This window comes from Haplochromis burtoni, unplaced genomic scaffold, assembly GCF_018398535.1.
Source record: "Haplochromis burtoni strain Fernald_Lab_line unplaced genomic scaffold, NCSU_Asbu1 Contig_280, whole genome shotgun sequence".
Taxonomy (NCBI): domain Eukaryota; kingdom Metazoa; phylum Chordata; class Actinopteri; order Cichliformes; family Cichlidae; genus Haplochromis; species Haplochromis burtoni.
Genome location: NW_024582641.1, coordinates 370,462 through 388,368, shown reverse-complemented (window position 1 = coordinate 388,368; position 17,907 = coordinate 370,462). Strand labels below are relative to the sequence as shown.

The 17,907-nt window shown below is 41.2% G+C and overlaps 1 protein-coding gene across 1 annotated transcript; it reads right to left on the bottom strand.

The window, feature by feature from the left end:
- Positions 1–200: 200 nt before the first annotated feature.
- ccdc80 (coiled-coil domain containing 80) lies at positions 201–17,323 on the bottom strand. Its single transcript, XM_042227769.1, has 10 exons — positions 15,763–17,323; positions 15,449–15,646; positions 13,855–14,318; positions 13,145–13,483; positions 11,729–11,885; positions 8,400–8,536; positions 4,922–5,073; positions 3,365–3,468; positions 1,280–1,363; positions 201–1,096 (listed from the first exon to the last, which is right to left on the bottom strand). The coding sequence occupies exons 1-10, from the start codon at positions 16,391–16,393 to the stop codon at positions 774–776; spliced, it is 2,589 nt and encodes an 862-aa protein (XP_042083703.1). The 5' UTR covers positions 16,394–17,323; the 3' UTR covers positions 201–773.
- Positions 17,324–17,907: the final 584 nt, after the last annotated feature.

The following is a 17,907-nucleotide window of genomic DNA, read 5'->3' as shown; positions in this document are numbered from 1 at the left end:
GCATTGAGGGGACAGTAAGTTGAGAAGGTCTGAAACTACTGTAGATATTTCAAGTACGGCAGGTTGTTTCAGTCATTACATGACCACTAAAATATACTTGGAAATATCTTTCCAGTTTTGCCACTAGGGGGAGGTGTTGCTCAAAAGATTATTGCAGTGCATTGGCACTGAAAGTGAGACAAATAATCTAAAGAACCTGGTAGTAAACAAAATTTTATTTTCATATAGCCATACAGAAACAGAGTATAAATAGAAACAATGTATAGCAACAGAAACTTTACAAAAGAGAAATAATGTGATGCTTTTAATAATATTATTGGTAACTGCACTTCAAATGCAACAGATGTCCAATAAATATGTTCTATTATCCACAAAATCAACGTGTGTGCTGAAACTATGTAAGTCTGACCTAAAAAAGCCAGCTAGAGATGACAGACGATGCAATAATGTTTTAAGTTGAAACAAACAAAAAAAACCCGGCAAAAACGAAAGTACGCAATCCATCTTTGAACCTTCAGGTTCATCCATAAATTTACTGACTAACCAGATCTGACGCTGCTAAGTATAAAGCAGCGTACTATGCTATATAGGGAATGTTAAAGAACTGGATATGTGAAAGCATTTTTCTTCCCTTCACTAAGTGCTACAAAATACTCGTCTGTGCCAACTGCCCGGTGGGAGATGGGAAAGACACAAAAAGGTTTTGGGCCAAAGGAAGGTAGCACCAAGGACCAGCTGCAGGCCAGTGTGCATCATTGGAAAGCACACACCTGTTAGTAACCATACCCTTGGTGATAGCCATCCTGATAACTGTGTTCGTATCCATGTTGATGGTAACCATAGCCACCATATTCATCTTCAGGGCAGCGCATGCCAAGTGACTGCTGGATGGCCATCTCCTGTCTGCGGAGCTGCATAGAATCTACCAGGTCATAGATAATGGCCATGGACCACATGGGTGAGGGGTACCAGGACTTGACATTGCCATCCTTCCCCACCAGCAGCATGGAGAAGTATTCTGGGCTGATTTGGAAGTAGTTTCTCATGTCCTTCACGAGGGTAGCTGAGAGCCCTTCACGCTCCACGGTAGCACTCCCTGGATGGACCAGAGGATCAGGTTAGGAACAATGTATTAAAGAGTGAATCTCACAATAGATGTAGCACATCGACATTTTTCTCTTCCTCTAAACTTATCACACAGAACTCAGATACCAAAAAAGTAGAGACCTTAGCTTTCAGAAAATATATCTGTTCACTATTTTGTATTAAATATTCTTACCATTGATAGGATAGAGCTCCAAGACTCCGCCCATATCTGGCGACTCTGTGCCAACCAGCTTCAGAATGGCGATGTGCCTCAGGCCTGTGTAACCATGGCAACCATTTTTTGAAAAGACATCAGAATGAGGCAAACAATTTTTAGACAACAGCATGACTACAAATGAGAACAGCAGTATGCTGACCAACTGTTCCTTATCAGTCTGCTTATTTAGGCTGATTGTTACTTATTTGTTATTGGAACTGTCCTAAGCACTGGTCTCTAGGTAAAGGGAGGAGAATGTGATGGTGGTCCAGAAAGCCCTGCCAAAAAAGCTGTTTCCTCTGAAGCGAGAAAGCCCACGTTAAACACAGGAGAACGCTGGCTTCACTTGGTGAGTGCCAAGTGCTGAATACCAGGATCAAACCTCTCAGGCCTTCAGCCCAGTCAGCAGGACAGGCCTTTGTGTGGGATGAGGGAGCGAGGGGGCAGCCCTGGGTGCTAAACCAGCCAAGAGCAACACATGAAGGGAAAAAAGTCCCAGTAGAACCTAAACTGGATCTAGTGATAAAGCAAGAAAAGCTGATTTTTTTCAATCATCTGACTTGACTTAAATAAAAACAGTGTACACTCAAACAAATAAATGGTAGCACTTTCTAGGAAGTTATATTTCATGAGAGCTTTATAAGCTAGGACAAATGATAAATAATCTGTTAATGCTTCACAGATCAACAGTAAGCTAAAAATATTTTTTATCATTGCAAGGTTGTAAAAATTTGCTTTGGCTTAAATATAAACCCCTATTTAATGCCCCTGTGTACACACAGTGTATGTGTGTTTGAAGGTGAAACAGGCATGAAACATTCAAAAAGAGAGGGCAGTGAAAGATTACTTGTCATCTTGTTCACTAGCCCTTAAGGTCAGAAACTGATATAATGTAATTGTAGATTTAATGGCTGATTGTTACAAATAAAACATCTGACTCAAGGTCAAGCTCATACACGTGAAAGACCATTTAGTGTTTTTTACAGCCTATGTTAACCTGTATGAATATGCAGAAGCAACAAAAGTCTGAAGGGAGCCAGGAAGAAATGTCCAAAATCTTCAGCTTGTGCAAACAAAACAAGAGCGTGAGGTTCATCTTGGGCAGAAAGTCCTGCTGACAGCAGTTATTTGGTTTCACAGAGAAGGAAAGTTCACCGTGGGCTATTTAAAGTTTACATGTGTCTTCCACAAACCTGTCAAACGTATCAGGTTGTTGAGATTTGCAAAGTTTAGACAAATGCCTCTTTTTGAGATGTGCCGTAATAACTTTCAAGTTGCTGTGGAAAAATTGACTAACTGGCCGGCTGAAAAGTCTCCTGCCAGGGGAGGAAAAGAAAAACAGTTCAGTTTTTTGCCAGTTCCGTCATCTGGGATCCTTCTCCACATCCGCTGGTGAACATGCATTAACACACACATAGTGCTCATGTGCATAAACACAGGCTGATAACGTCTGGAAAGTTGCAGTAAACAAAAAAACATAACTTGTTCATTTGATTTCATTGCTTCTTCATTTGATTAACATATTCATGAATATTCTGACTAACATTTTGGCAAGCAGGGACATGACACAGGCCCGTGTGAAGAGCAGGTCACCTTGGAATAAACATGTCATCAGAGGGAAGTTTCATAAAGAGTTCTGCTCTTTTAGGTATTTCTTCCCAGGAAATGAATCTTTGTACTTTCAGACTTGCAGGAACAGAAGATTGTTATGGGCGGCTGTGCATCTTCCACTAATAGGAAGGTCAGTTGTTCAATCTCTTACAACATTTCTTATAGGGTACAGAGTACAGTGAACAGGCACATCGTGACCGTTTACGATGAATTAGACTAAGGAGTGTTAATCACACTAACAATTGGTTCATTGAACCTGCAACTGTGTTTCTTATAGATTTGTTTTTTGGTTGCAGCAGGCAGCAGATTTTGGAGAAAAAAACCTACACCACCTAAACAGCACCAAGCAGCAGAGAGACTCAATTAGAGCTTGGGTGGCGAGCATATTTGAGCTTTTAGCAACTGAAGTGACCTCTGAAAAGTTAAACTGGTTGACTTCTGGTGACTCACCCAGATTGCAGGCTTGGCTGTTGAGGGCGTAGAGCTGCTGCTGATAGGCCCACTCCTCGTCGTTGGGAGCGGAGATAATGAACAGGCGACGTCTCCATCGGAACCTGCAATCACAGCAAATTTGAGTCCGGATTTAAGTGGCACTTTGGTCCCGCAGTGAGAGGTCTGTACCAAGACAAGGAGTTTGTGCTTGTGTGCTACATATTCCCCTTATTACTGCCAGAGGGTGACAACCCGGAATTATGGTCAAAAACCTGCCAGATCTCTACACTGTGTTCGGGGGGGATTCAGGTCTCTATGGCAACAAAAGACAGCCTGTCTTTAGACATCTCCAGGAGAAAATGTGACTGAAATGATTCAGCCTTGAGGAATGGCAGGGTTTTTGTTACTTTTGATTTTCATGGAACACACACACATGCAGGCTGCTGCAGTCTGCCAAGTGCTGCTCAGAATTATTTAATTGTGGTCCAGCTGACTGCAACAGATATTTGACTGATGTGGACACAGCATGATGGGACCACCCAGTAATTCCAACTACACAGACTATATTGATCCTTGGGGGAACAACCTATATATGGCATCAATCTCAATAAAATGTTGTAATAGAAACTGTACTGAATACCTCAATTTGTCATGGAAATCTTGCACCCATGGAATGGTTTGTGCATGTTATTTTTAAGCTACAAGTTAATGCTACATCAGCATGGGTGCTCTTATCCAGTGTTAATTTCACAGACCAATTATTTTTGTCATAATTTTTGTCAGTTACCTTTGTTTTCATGATGAAAGGGAGACAATAACTAACTAAAAACTAGTGCACGAGACAAAAAAGTGCGATGGAATATATTGATACTTTGGTCTAAAAAAATAAAAAATGTGAGATCCAATCAGAAATATTTAAGCTGTGTACAAAGGCGGGACGAGTTTGGAAGTGACCCAGTCAGAGGTAATTGCCCTGTGCATAAAATGTGACAAAATATCGAAACCTGGGAGGAAGAGGAGAGTGAGCATATGCACACATTTCACATTTGATATCAAGGAAAATAAGATGGAAACAAACCTTTACACTTTCAATGATATTTAACAGACTAAAAATAGAAATAGACTGAAACTACAATATTTCAGATGCCTAAATTATGACTAAAACTAAATATTCAAAAGACTATGACTAAAATAATCAAAATTAAAAATGTAAAACAATCACAGCAGTATTCCTGTACACAAATCCATTCTTGTGTGATCCCCGAACAGTTTATGATTGCAGCTTATTAACCAAGCTTGCTAGTGTTAGCTAAAAACTTTCTCAACCTGAATTGTGTCTCGAAAAACACCACACCATAATGCTAAAATGTAAGGTTTTCAAAGCAAGTGGATCAGTGAATCAGTGGCTCTGTCCATCTTTTGTCTACAGGCTTTATTTACTGATCTCACTCATGGGTGAATATCAGCAAATCCCTGCTGATAGTTCTTAAGATGTCTTTGTCAGAAAAAAAGGTTTTAATGTTTGTACATCCAAAGTGTTTTGGTCATGCCCTATATTTCCACAGAAATCCTCACCTGGAGAGAAAGTTTTCCAAAGATCTGGGCTTGTCTTCCTTCTTACAGACCACTCCATCTCTCTTCTGCTGCTCCATCTCTCGGATTCGGGAGGAGAAGGTGTCGATGTAGTTAAATACAGCCTTCATGGCAATGGGAACCTCAAAGGATTGCTGACAAACAAGATTGACAAGAACCAGTCATACTCTCCCAAAGGTCGAGTCCGAGGTGAAACCACAGAATAAATAAATCAAAATCCCTGTCGACAAAAAATAAAACAATAAGTAACACTACAGTACAGCGGGCATTAAAATAGAAATCCACTGCATGAAAATGGTGAAACTCCTTCCAGTAATGTGATTATATGAAGTTATGCATGTTAGTAAATGTGGTGTGGGCTTTACCACATCCCAGCAAATCTTTGCAACAACTTCTGGGAAGCAGCAAAACCAAGTATCTCATTTCATCCTAACTGGTCATAACACGAACATCTGAAACGCGCACAAAAATGTAACACACTTGCACATCTTCCTCAGGACATGCTGAAGTTGCCATTCTGATTCTTTCACACCTTTCCTTGCACTGCGCTCTCTGTCCTTTTTCTGTCTAATACACACACCCACATCCGTGTACATTCACAGACTCCTCTGTCTCTGCTGCTGACAGCACAGGATGTGAACACTGGCCTCTTTGATGAATCTGTCCGAAAAACAGGCTGGTGATTTATCCTGGCACATGCACACACACTCTTATACACAGATGTTGAGAAAATGTCATGTTGTGTAAATTTAAACAGTGTTTTAGTAAAAGCACCATGTTGGCAGTATTAGGGCAGAGAAAAGAGAAAGATTTAATGGAAGTGTAAGCAGATACGTTGTGAATCAGTGAACACTGGAAGAGGACCAACCGACCAACAGCAGTGCTGTTAATCAAGACTGTTTAAAAGTATTAGTCAAGACTATGTGAAAGGGCAAGTAAAAAAGTACGATTAAAATCCTCCCTGCTAAAATACCATAGTATATTTAGAGGTCTTTCACAATTCAGTGACTGAATCCCTTAAGGCTATGTTCCAGGAAGGCAGGACTTTTGACACAGCTGATCATGCAGTCTTGGTGAATATGCTACATGGCAACAGTCTTGTCCAATAACGCTGTAACTTAGTTTTGAAATAACCATGACATGTCTGCTTTCCTGGGTCTTCTTCTGTGTTTTTTCCTGTTTCCAAAGAAATGCCTTTGGATGTGTGTGTGCATCCAAAGGCACTTTGCATTGGTTACATTGTTGCTCTACTTGGTTCCTTCTTATTTTTTGTATGTACATGTGTAACAGCCATACCCAGTACTGCCTTTACTTTCACAATATTTTACAAATATTTGTTCCCCAGAGTCAGAACAGACATTAAAAAGAAGCATTTACCGATGCTGGCTATGTTACGTGGCCTAATCTACAGGGGGATATCTTTCATGAGTGTTTTCCATTTCCCTGCATTGCTTCTCTTCTCTTCGTGTCATGTCAGCTATTTACAGTGCAGCTGACTGAGAAGAGCTTACACTGCAAATGCTTGTTAAAGGCTCTTTGAGACTGAGATGGTGGCGCTTGAACCTAAAGGTTAGTGTGAGCCTGCTATTATAGTTACTCACAATGGCAACACATCACTATCATGCTAACCGTCTTGTTAGCATGTACTAATTAGTCCTAAACATAACACGGAGCTGAGGCTGTTTGGAATGTCACAGGGTTTTGACATCATATGTTTAGACTGTTTAGCTTACACGTATGTACCTCACTGCATGTTTATTGGGCACCGATGCATTACAAATATATATTTACTCATTTATTTTTTTAACACCTTGTTTTGTGTTTTCTTAACACTTTACTAAAACAAGACCATTTAATTTTGGTATCTCACCATTGCACTTGCAACAGTTAAAACAAAGTTAATTTGGAGTAGAAACCAAGTGTAGACATATCAAGTGAACACTAGATATATCTGTATGCCCATCCACATTATCTTTGCCTATATTGACAGCTGTTTATCTCTCTGCTTCAAGCTTTACAGGTACATTAATGACAGTTCTCATATTTAGGCTAAAGATTATTCTCTCTCATTATTATTTCCTCTAGATTAGGGTTGTAGTGGAGATATCAAGGATAGGCACGGTTGTGGCACTGATTCAGTCTTTGAGCACTACGGTCACCCCGGTATGTCAGCCAGAACACAACTTAAGGGCAAATTGTCGCAGAGTAGAGAAGAAGGAGCTTGAGGTTCGGTCTAAGGCACTTTATTGTCACAACTCAATTTCTGGGGCTGTAAAACAGTTGCATGTGTATGTGTGTGGTTTTACATAACATCCCACAGGAATCAGTGCACCCCACCGGACCAACACTGCTCATCGGACCTTAAACTGCCCACCTTACTAACCGGATGATGTCACCATACGGTGGGCTGGCCCAAACTGACAGAAGATTGAATATTAAATGAACAGTAAATAAACTTATATAAACTTATGAACACCAATAGAATTATCCTAAGAACTTTGGGGCCTTTTATACAAGGGTCAGCCAACTCCAGGCCTCAGGGGCTGGTGTCCTGCAGGTTTTAGATGTCACCCTGGGTCAACACACCTGAATCAAACGATTGGTTCATTACCAGGCCTCTGGAGAACTTCAAGACATGCTGAGGAGGTTATTTAGCCATTTAAATCAGCTGTGCTAGATCAAGGACAAGGGTACACACATGTATATTTATATGGCTCTTTGAGAGGATATTGATTGACAGCAATGCATTCCCAAGTCCCTCCAACAGGACTTGAAATTGGTGTGAAATATGAGAGCTGCCCAAAAACATGTAACTTTTAAGAATTTCATCACAGCGTGAAACTACAGTTCTCAAAAAAGCTCACCACACCACCTTCTTCCTCGACACCGTCACACTCAGTGAGTATATGTTTATAACTCTCTTCTTTTCAAAACAAAAAATGTGAGTGTGTGTGAATCTCCAATCATCTCCTGGATGATTGAGAATGCATCAAGACGTGAGTGTGTGTGGTTCATTTAGGGGACATCTTTATATTTTAGAGTGAAAAAACTGCTTGACTTACATGCTTTCCAAATTCACACCGCATTAATTTAAGTATTCAACAAGCTAATTGATCTACACAGCACGGCCATTCTGTTATGGGGCTGCCCATCACATACTAGCTACTTTTGGCTGCCCCTTTATTGTCAATATAACATGCCTTGATGTGACTGTGGTCTGGCACTATTTACCTAAACCTGAATTAAATTATTCACAAGTCACTACAAAAGGTATACTTGTATGTTTAATTTGGCGTATTTGATGCTCTTCCCGACACAGCTGTCAAGGGATTTTTTTTCCCCTCCTCCTGGTACTTAAATAGGGATCTTTCACTGTTAGGCAAATGTGCAAACCACTACACTATAGAGCCACAGCCTTCACATAATCCTCCTATACTGCTTAGAAAGAGTAAGTCTCTACCTTGACTCTCATGTCAGTGTCTGTGAGGACCATGTAGAACTCCTCGTAGGTCATGCCAAACTCTTTCCTCAGCTCTGTGATCAGATCCTGGTTCACCAGGTCTTCCTGACGAAAGCCCTTCATAGGCTTGTCATTCCCTGGAGAAATAAAGGCACATTAGAAGGATTCAATGTCTACTTTCCTACTTTAAAGGGGGTACTAATTTCCCCTTTAAAGAATATCAATTAACTGTTAAAATCAAAGGAACATAACATTTATTGTATTTGGAATCTTAGTGAAATGGTCCAAAAGTCAAATGTAAATCTAATATATTGCCCGGAATATCAGATTGGGGAAAATTGGGGAAAGAAGGAAAACTGCACACTATTGGTTAATCTGTCTTCTGTCATGTCTCCCTCCCCTCACTGCCAGTCGGTTGTGGCAGATGGCTGCCTCTCACTGAACCTGAGGTTTCTTCCTGTTCAAAAGGAGTTTTTTTTGTTTTTGTTTTTTTTTCTTCTTCTTCTCACTGTCACCAAGTGATTGCTTTTTGTGGTGGGTTTTCTGGTTGTCGTTGTAGTTGCTCTGGTTGTTGTAGTAGTCGCTAGAAAAGTACAGAGCAGATACAAAAACAGCTTAAGACATGTTACAGTCGTATTTCTTAACGTAAAACGAAGAGCAATTGTTTCCCAGTTAACATGCTTACTCCTCTTGTAGTTTAGTCATCTATGCTGATTTCAAAAAACTGCTCCTTTAACAAATTTGTCTGAGAAGTTTAAGAATTAGACTCTTGAGTGAAGAGCAGAACTGAAGCATGCAGAATGAATCGGGGACAAACTGGACACACAGCAGCTGAGATCTAAAAGGGTTGGATGTCTCAGAAGTCTAATGGAGCTGGTGTTTATGCAGACCAAAGCCTTTAATCATAGCTCCTTCCGTGTGTTGTGTGTGATGTGTGTGTGTGTGTGTGTGTGTGTGTGTGTGTGTGTGTGTGTGTGTGTGTGTGTGTGTTGGTGTGTGTGTGTGTGTGTGTCTGTCTGTCTGTCTGTGTCGTCTGTGTGTGTGTGTGTCTGTCTGTGCTGTGTAATGTGTATGAGCAATCACGTCAGGAAACCCCCAGTACATGTAGGTGGCAGAGGACAGACTGTACACACAGATATGTACAGCAAGCACTCTTTAATATGGTCTATATGCAAAACACACGTGGCCAACCAGGCTACAACCCAAAGATGAAGTCACTGTAAGCAGAGGAGGGGCAATGCTGAAAGGACCAGCTGTTTGTCTGTGCACTGTGATCGCACACAGTGAGTTTCTCTCACTTCCAAGGACTCTTATGTTGACTTCCATTTACTTTCTTGAGATTCATTTACATACTGTTGCTTAGCTTAACCTAAACTTAAATCAAGCCTTCATAATTAAAATGAATGAAGACTTACCAACAGAGGTGGGCCACAACAATGTGACTACATAAAAACATTATGTCTGGATAAAACCTCATCTGCACATTGAGTGACACACTTAAAAAGCTTAACAAAGAGCAGTTAACACACATCAACCGCAGCCTCTGGTTTGAGACGGCTATAAAATGTCTCAAAATAGAAGCCAAGCACCAATGACGCAGTGCGTCTCACAAACACAGCAGCAGTTTTGTTGCATTTGAACAAGTAGGTTTTCAAGCACTGTTATAACTGCTCTCTGTGTGCATGTGGGTGTGATGAATTAAATGTCTCCAGCTTACACATCAACTCCACAGGAGATGATGCACAGGAAAGGTATGCACTCTGGTTTGCTCTCCTGGTACATGTTATACAGACTCCTGTACTTCATAGCTGCTGAACTCATCACATTTTGGATTGGAAGCTGAAGGCATTCCTACCTCTAGCTACAAATAAAGTATAATTACTAAAATAAGCGCCGGTAAATGAGCCGAATCTAACATCACTGAATTCAGAGGTCAACACTGTTTAGTATCACCTGCACAGAGAAGCACAAAACACTGTGGCTTTGGCAGAGTCGGTGCGCATTCTGGATGTCACTGTGGGAGCAGAGATCTCTGCTGAACACATCTAGTTTGACATAATGTGAGGAAGGTAAAACAAGGACAGGACAGCAGATGTGGCAGGAGACACTTTTCCTTGCCACAGTCTCAGTATGGACAGCACTCACACAACATTTCCCTGAAAAATGGTATTTTTAAGGCAAACCACGTCTACTGTATTCCTAAAAACATGCAAACTTGCTTACATTTATGACAGAATGCCCGAGTCTGTTTATTTCAGTGCTAAGTAGAGAGAAAATGCTTTCCTTTTTGGTGATAACCACAATTGTTATCAACAACCCTCCGGTGTAAGAGAAAGAGTTTCACTGTGAAGGAGATTAGTGGTGAGGTCAGTGAGAACTTCATCTAAGATGACATTACCTTTGCCTCCCAAAGCCTTCTACTGATCTGAAATACAGGACTAGAAAGACAGATCCTATTTCTTACATTCTTTCATATTGCTTCCAGTCAGGGCTAGATCGGGAAACCCTGAATCATCCCTCAGTCATGCTGCTGTGGGCTCAGGCTGATGGGGGACTTTGCAAAACACTCTGAGCATCGCACTGAACAACTCTCTGAGCTTCTCTGCTCACTTATTTGTCTTCTCTTTCCAGCAGGTTGTGCCTTTTTCTCCTCTCTTTCTCCTCACTTGCCCAACTGTCTCACCCTGAAGTGGTTCTGTCAGAAATCTCTTCTTGTTAAAAAGTTCTTCCTCCCCACTTTCACCAAATGTTTACTTGCAGGGTATCTGATCATTGGGGTTCTCTCTTGTATTGCAGGGTCTTTAGTATATAAAACAACTTGGGATGGCTGTTGTTGTAGATCGGGGCAATAAAAATAAACCTTTTCCTCATACTACATGTGAGTATTCTGTGTCTTCACAAAGTAGAACAGAAAAGCGGCAGCTCTTAAAATGACAGGAAAAGCATTTAGCTGGATCTATGATGACTCTGTCATCCTAAGGAAGATTTACTGACAGCGGAAACATGACTTTGATTTAGAATTACAGCCTTCTGCTGGTTAACTGCAGTGTTTTGCTGCATGGAAGGGCTGTTTGGGAACTCCATCTTCAGTGCTGGAAACTTCAAAAATGTTTCATTGTTTCAAAATGTTGCAGTTGAGAAATGCTGCACGTCCGGAAAACATCTGCTCCAAATTGAGAGCCACATGAGCTATTCAAAAAAGGTGCCTGGCTGAGCAACTGAAAGACTTGCTACAGTTAATAGCGATTGTGGCATATACCATGTCAAAACAAGGAGCAAAAAAACAAAAACTTCTTGAACCCTCTCATACTGCATATGGAACTACTTACCTATCTGATAGTGGTCGATTTTCATGGTGGAGTTGGTCAAAGAGCCAAAAATAGTTATGATAGAAACTTTCCTGATGGCCATCTCACACACAGACTCCAGGTACTCATCCCTCTGCTGAACATACATACTGAGCTCCTCACTGGGGGATGTAATCAGCTGGAGGAAGGGAGGGAGTGGAAACAGGGAGGTTAGAGTATCCTGTGTATGCTGTGACACGCGCGCGTGCAAATACAGTGTGCTGCAGAGGTGATGTTTACATTAACCTGTAGGCGGACGATGGGGCATATTTTCCCAGCCTGTTCACAGCACCACTGTGATAAGAATCTATACTGGCTGCAAAACAGAGCCGCACAGTCTGTTAGCTCACAGCTGTGCAGTCTTTCAAATACCTGGATGATGGTTGTGCTACCTACCCTACCACTTCACTATAAAGAAGTGACACTGTACAATAAATGGTACAGAGGTGCTTACCTGTTTGTTGACTAGTGAAAAATCAATCAACAATAAATTGTCCTGATGTGAGTCTTTAGAACATTTCAGTACTCTGTCTTGGAAAACAAAGTCTTTCCTTATTGGAGCCGCACCAACTGTAGGTCACTTCCTTCTGCTCCACACTGCCAGCTGCTCAGTGACTCAGAATGGTGTAATGCTCAACTTCCCAACTCAAAACCTATCAAGTCGATCAAAATTTGAAGTCCAGAAAAAAAGCACTAATTTCATGTTTGACTAATGAGTTTGGCTGATGGCTGTGTCTTTTAATTTCTCTTATTGCTGCATTCATTACTGTAGTGCTGATGTGTTTCTTTAAAGAAACTGTTTGAGATTTTAGGGAATTTTGCTTATTTGCTTCCTTGCTGCAAGTTGGATGAAGAGATTGATCCCATTCTCGAGTTTGTTTGGGAAATATATTATATAGATATAGATATAGATATATAGATAGATAGATAGATAGATATATTAGTTATAGCTATTGGCCAGTTAGCTTAGCATAAAGCTGGCTGATAGTTGTATTTGACAGAAAACTCAGTTAATTACTGAGGAGATATTTAGATTATTACAGAAAGGAGGCAACATCAATGAATTACTGAGGTAATGCTAAATCAGAAATTAAATCACATATCATGCTTCATCTGTTGGAGCCATTTTTGGCTGGGTGCAGAGAAGTCCATGCTATCTGCTTATCAGGAAGTGGCTGTGTTTGACATATAATAGACTAATAAGCAACTGTTCCAGATGCCCATGGTCTGATATTTGTATTCATCTGTATTTTGGCAAGAAATCAAATAAGCACTTTGGCCAAAATGTTAAACCTGTCCTCACACTTAGCGATGGTGCTCTGGCCAAAGCTCGAAACCTGGAGTTTTGCCAGGTGAAAGAGCCTCTTATGAACTGTCAGTATTATGTCATGCTCTCACCAGCAGCCGCCTCCTGTTTTCAAAGTAATCCAGAAAGGAGGCAAGGGCACTCTTTGGTGGTGGCGTTGGCTTTTTAGTGGGCTTTGGATAGTCCACTTTCTCCGGGTACTTTGACGCCTTCTTTCCATTTTTCTTTCCCCCGATCTTTCCCTCCTTCCCTGGCTTTCCTCTTCTGTCGGCTTTCTTGGCACCCTTGTCATTCTTTTTCTTCTTCTTGTCATGCTTATCGTGCTTTCCCTTCCTGGTAGGAGTGATAACAGTGATGACTTCTGGCTCCTCTGGATTGCTTGCTGTTGGCTTGCTAGGCTCATACTTGTCTTCATACTCGTTAGTCAACACCTACGCACAAAAGCAGATATTATTTTTCATTTTGTTCACTGATTCAAACACTGTGAGAATGATTTGGTCTTGAGCTGGTGTCGTGGTAAACTTTTCTTTGTACACACAAAAAATGATGGTGAAATGAGTTATGTTGGCTGCTAAACAGCTATTTCATTTGAAAAGCTCCAATGAAAAGCAATTAAAGTAATCAGCAAGAAGTGTGCTGCATATGTACTCATGGATATTATTTATAAATTTATGTAATGTATGGTTTTAGCACTAATATATACCCAGGTGTTTTGTATTCTATAAATAGCATGAATCTGAAACCCATTAAAATACAAAGTCAATCTATTAAATCTATCTTTAAAATGAATGTTACAGATTACCTTGTCTCCACCGTTCTTCTTCTTGGTGGGTTTGGTCTTTGGGAGTCTATGTGTGATGGGTAGCTTGCGGCTGTGTGGATCTCTGTTGAGTTTGTCAGTGCGGTTATCTCCAGCTGGGGTGGTTTTCGGTGGGTATCGTTCCCTCTCTCTGCGGTTGTAGTAGTATGGATCAGCGGTAGTTCTTGGCAGTGGGAGCCACAGGGCTGTGGTAGGAGCTCTGGTCGTTTTCTGAGTGGTGGTAGTAGTGGGCCTTTTTGTGGTGGTTGGTTTTCTGGTTGTCGTTGTAGTTGTTGTTGCTCTGGTTGTTGTAGTAGTCGTAGTGGTGGTCGTGGGCTGGGTTGCTGTTGTTGTTGTTGTAGTGGTAGTAGTTGTGGGTGGTTGTGTAGTTGTTGTTCTGGTGGTGGTTGTAGTAGGTCGGGTTGTTTTGCTATTTGAGTTTAGTTTTATTGTAGGTGTGTCAGGAACTGGCAAGATGGAGACAGAGATCACAGGTAAACATTTCATTTTGCATACACTCAAAAAAAAGATTATTCACCCTAATAAACATGAAGCAATAATTTTGAATAAAACACAACTGAAATAAATACAATTTAAGATTAACTTAAATTCAAATTCAAACTTTTAATTGAAATAGTAAATTCCTAAGGAAAATGTGCTTTGTATAAACTGAATGTATACTATTTAAGCAAATTTAATTTGAGCAGATTCCATTAAATGTAACATTACATTGTACTTATGTAACAATTTAATGGTATGCGTCATCAGTGTATACTGTTAAAAAAAAAAAACCTTTGTAAAACTACAGGAATTTTAGTACAGTAATATACTGTACTCAACTTTGTTTCTGAGTACAGCTGCACACTGTAAACGATATTATAAAAAATATGAACAGCAAGATACAACATAATTTTACAAAGAGGAATTTTTTTTTCTTTTTTTGGTTTAAATCCTGGATTTAACAGTGTTGTGAGAGTTTTTCAGTTATTTGATGTTTAGAATTTGTTTTCTGTATGAGGTGTTTTTAAGAGACTGCGTGACTAAGAGTAGGGTTAAGGTTCAGCTGGCAATGCATTATAATGGCACAGAATCTTTTAGGCAGTAATCTGAGATAGTAATGAACTATAATGAACTACTGACAGTGTTGCTTAGTAAAAGCTATATTCTACATTACCAGTACCATAAAGGTTTTTACAGTGAGGAAGTTGTTGTAGTTTATAGGAGGGCACTGAACACTGTAACAGCTGACAAATCTAGCTGCCAGCCCCCTGAAAACCCTTAGTGCCATTATTCACATTATTCAAACTGGTCTAGAACCTGAGGAAAGGTTGAGTGCCAACTTGATCTCATGGCTGCCCTTCCTGGTGTAACCATCCAGTTTATCCAGGCTGCAGACTGACACTAAGATCGTACAAGTCTGTTTGCAGCTCTCAAGCCAAAGATCTTTTGTTTATAGGGCACATGTGGTAATCACTGCACCATGGATATATTCTAGAAAGGTTCAATGTTAATTAAGAAGTTTTAAAACTAAAAAGTGTGGATTTCCCTGCTGTGAAAACAAACATATTGAAAAAATGTTTATCATGGTCATTCTCACCTGCAAGTGTGCCTTCTTCCACTTGTCCCTCCACACCTGCTCCTTTACACTTCTGGATGAAGCCTTTCTGGCGGAGCTTCTCGAGCTTCCTCATGGGTGACTGGTCAATGACCTCATACATGGCCTCCAGCCTCACAGGGTAGGGATATCTCTCTTCCACCTGCAGGGTTTTCTTCAGAAGCACCATTCCAAACTTGCCTGCAGTTCAACACATTAATAGATTAAGGATATGATATGGTTAATATCAGCACCTGCAATGACGTTTTGACCCATGCACAAGTTGAGACAGAGGCTTATGCTGTCTACCTTCTTACCTTTCTCTAGTTTTAGGAAGTTCATTAGTCTGGGGATGAGTGCAGTATCTAGTGGCTCCTCCATCACTTTCCCCTCTGTTGTGATTCTCCGGACCTTGCCTCCCATCTCTCCTTCTTGGTGAAACATGACTATCTGGTGGACGTGTCTTTCTGCCAGCTCGCAGTAGACATCTGGCTTCAGAAGTGACATCATCAGTCGGTAGTAGCCGTCTGAGTCATGGGGCGCCGAGATAACGAGGACTCGGTTTTTTCCTGCAAAGCTGGCCAGCAGATTTGGTGACCCGGCGCTGCTGGGCATGCGGGTAACTCTGGCTCTGGCTCCTGGAGTACCTTCATCTGTCAGCTGACGGGACAAGCCAATCTGTCCATTCGTCCCTATCCTTCGCAACCGGCCTCCTGCTTTCTTGACTCCCTCCAGGTTCCCCGACCTGGCGGTAAGCGGAATCGCCTCGTCTGCCTGCACATTCTGTGCGTTCTTGTTGCTGTGCACCGAGATTGCCGAAGCATATCCAGGGCGCAAACGTCCCTGAAAGCGTCGGCGCAGTTGCACCCGCTTGAGGTGAGTCTGTTTGTCGGCTTGGGTCCAGGTAAGCAGATATATCAAAGCTAAACTGAGAACAAAACCCCTCATTGTTGTGTGAAATTAAAGTAGGCTAAACACTCACTGCCGTAAATGCAAAGATCCAGTGGTGGATCCTTGAACCTGTGCGTCTTTAGCGCATCTGAGGGTGACAATCAATTAATTCCAGATGAAGAGTGCAGCGCGCGCGGGATCGGCACATAATCTGCCAATGACCACTTTCAGAGCATGACTTCTACTGAGGAAATCCACGTTGCTGTCTGCCTTTAATCTGGCAAACAATACGAACACGAGAAGAGTTCAGAGCACAGATCTACAACTTCATCTCAGCAGCACTTTCGTTTCCAACTCACAGAACAGAAGATCAGAAGCGTCGATCATTGCAGTTATAATCTGCAAACATCCTCAAGTGGCTCAGAAAAAAAATCTATCACCGCGGGATACACTCAATAAAATCCTAGAGTCCTAGAGTGAAAAGTTAAGGACCACGTCACATCTCCAAAATGCAAAATTTGTTTACGCCCTAATTACGTCTCAACTAGTCAAAGTTCTTTTGGGCTCTGTTTATTTCCCTCAACAATAAGTCTTCTGGCTGCAGAAATAGTGAAGATCCCTCAAAATGCAAGACAGTTAGTCTGAGCTGGAAATCTGCGCTTAGACTGTGCAGAGGAAAAGCGAATCTGCCTCTTCTCAGGTCTCCCCTTTGGCAAATCGGAGCTCTAGAGGTTTTCCCAGAAACGTCCACACTAACCTCAGCCTCCGGACTCTTGGCGACGCAATGTCAGGACCTGCCCCGGGACATTCGGTTGCCAGTTCACTCTGCAACACCCCTTTCACTGGAAGGTTCTTTATGGGAAACTGGTCAGAATGAGGTGGGTTGCACTCAAAAACACATTAAGTAGCTGAGGAAGATTTAAGAAAGGAAAAAGTTTACTCCCCTGCTGGCCAAATCTCCGGGAAGAGAAATCCCCATAATCTGACACAGTGTCAAGTTCCCCCTTTTAAGGCGAAAGAGGAACGCCCCCAAATTCGATTTCTTTCTACCAGCATATTCCACCTCCTCATTTTCATTCGATTTAAATTCACAGCATGACCGCCTCTTTCATCTTATTCTAAATGTCACTGCGAAAAAAGGAGAAGAAAACGTCAAAAGATTAATATTTCCAAAATAACGCAACTGCAATGATCGCCCTTGCTCTTTTATGATGTTTCTTGAACCCAAATCAGTGTTTCTCAATTTCCTCTATGAAAGTTTCCTAGGTTAGCTTGTAATTAAGGCCTAAGTAAAGAAAAGAAAGCCACCAAGTCTAAACCACATCCACTCTCACCCCAAAGACAAAATACTACCTCAGCATAAACAAAAAGGAATAGCTGCCACATTTCTATACACACAGAAAATATATCATGTCATGCAACAACCATCTTCATCTTTCTTCGAGTGATGTTAGTGTTTAGATGCAGCTTTAGATTAGATTTCACTTTTGGTCCTTTCCGTCCACAATTACAGCAACGTGGCATTATTGATGTTTCGTAGATGACATTGCCACTTGTAATGACACTTTTCT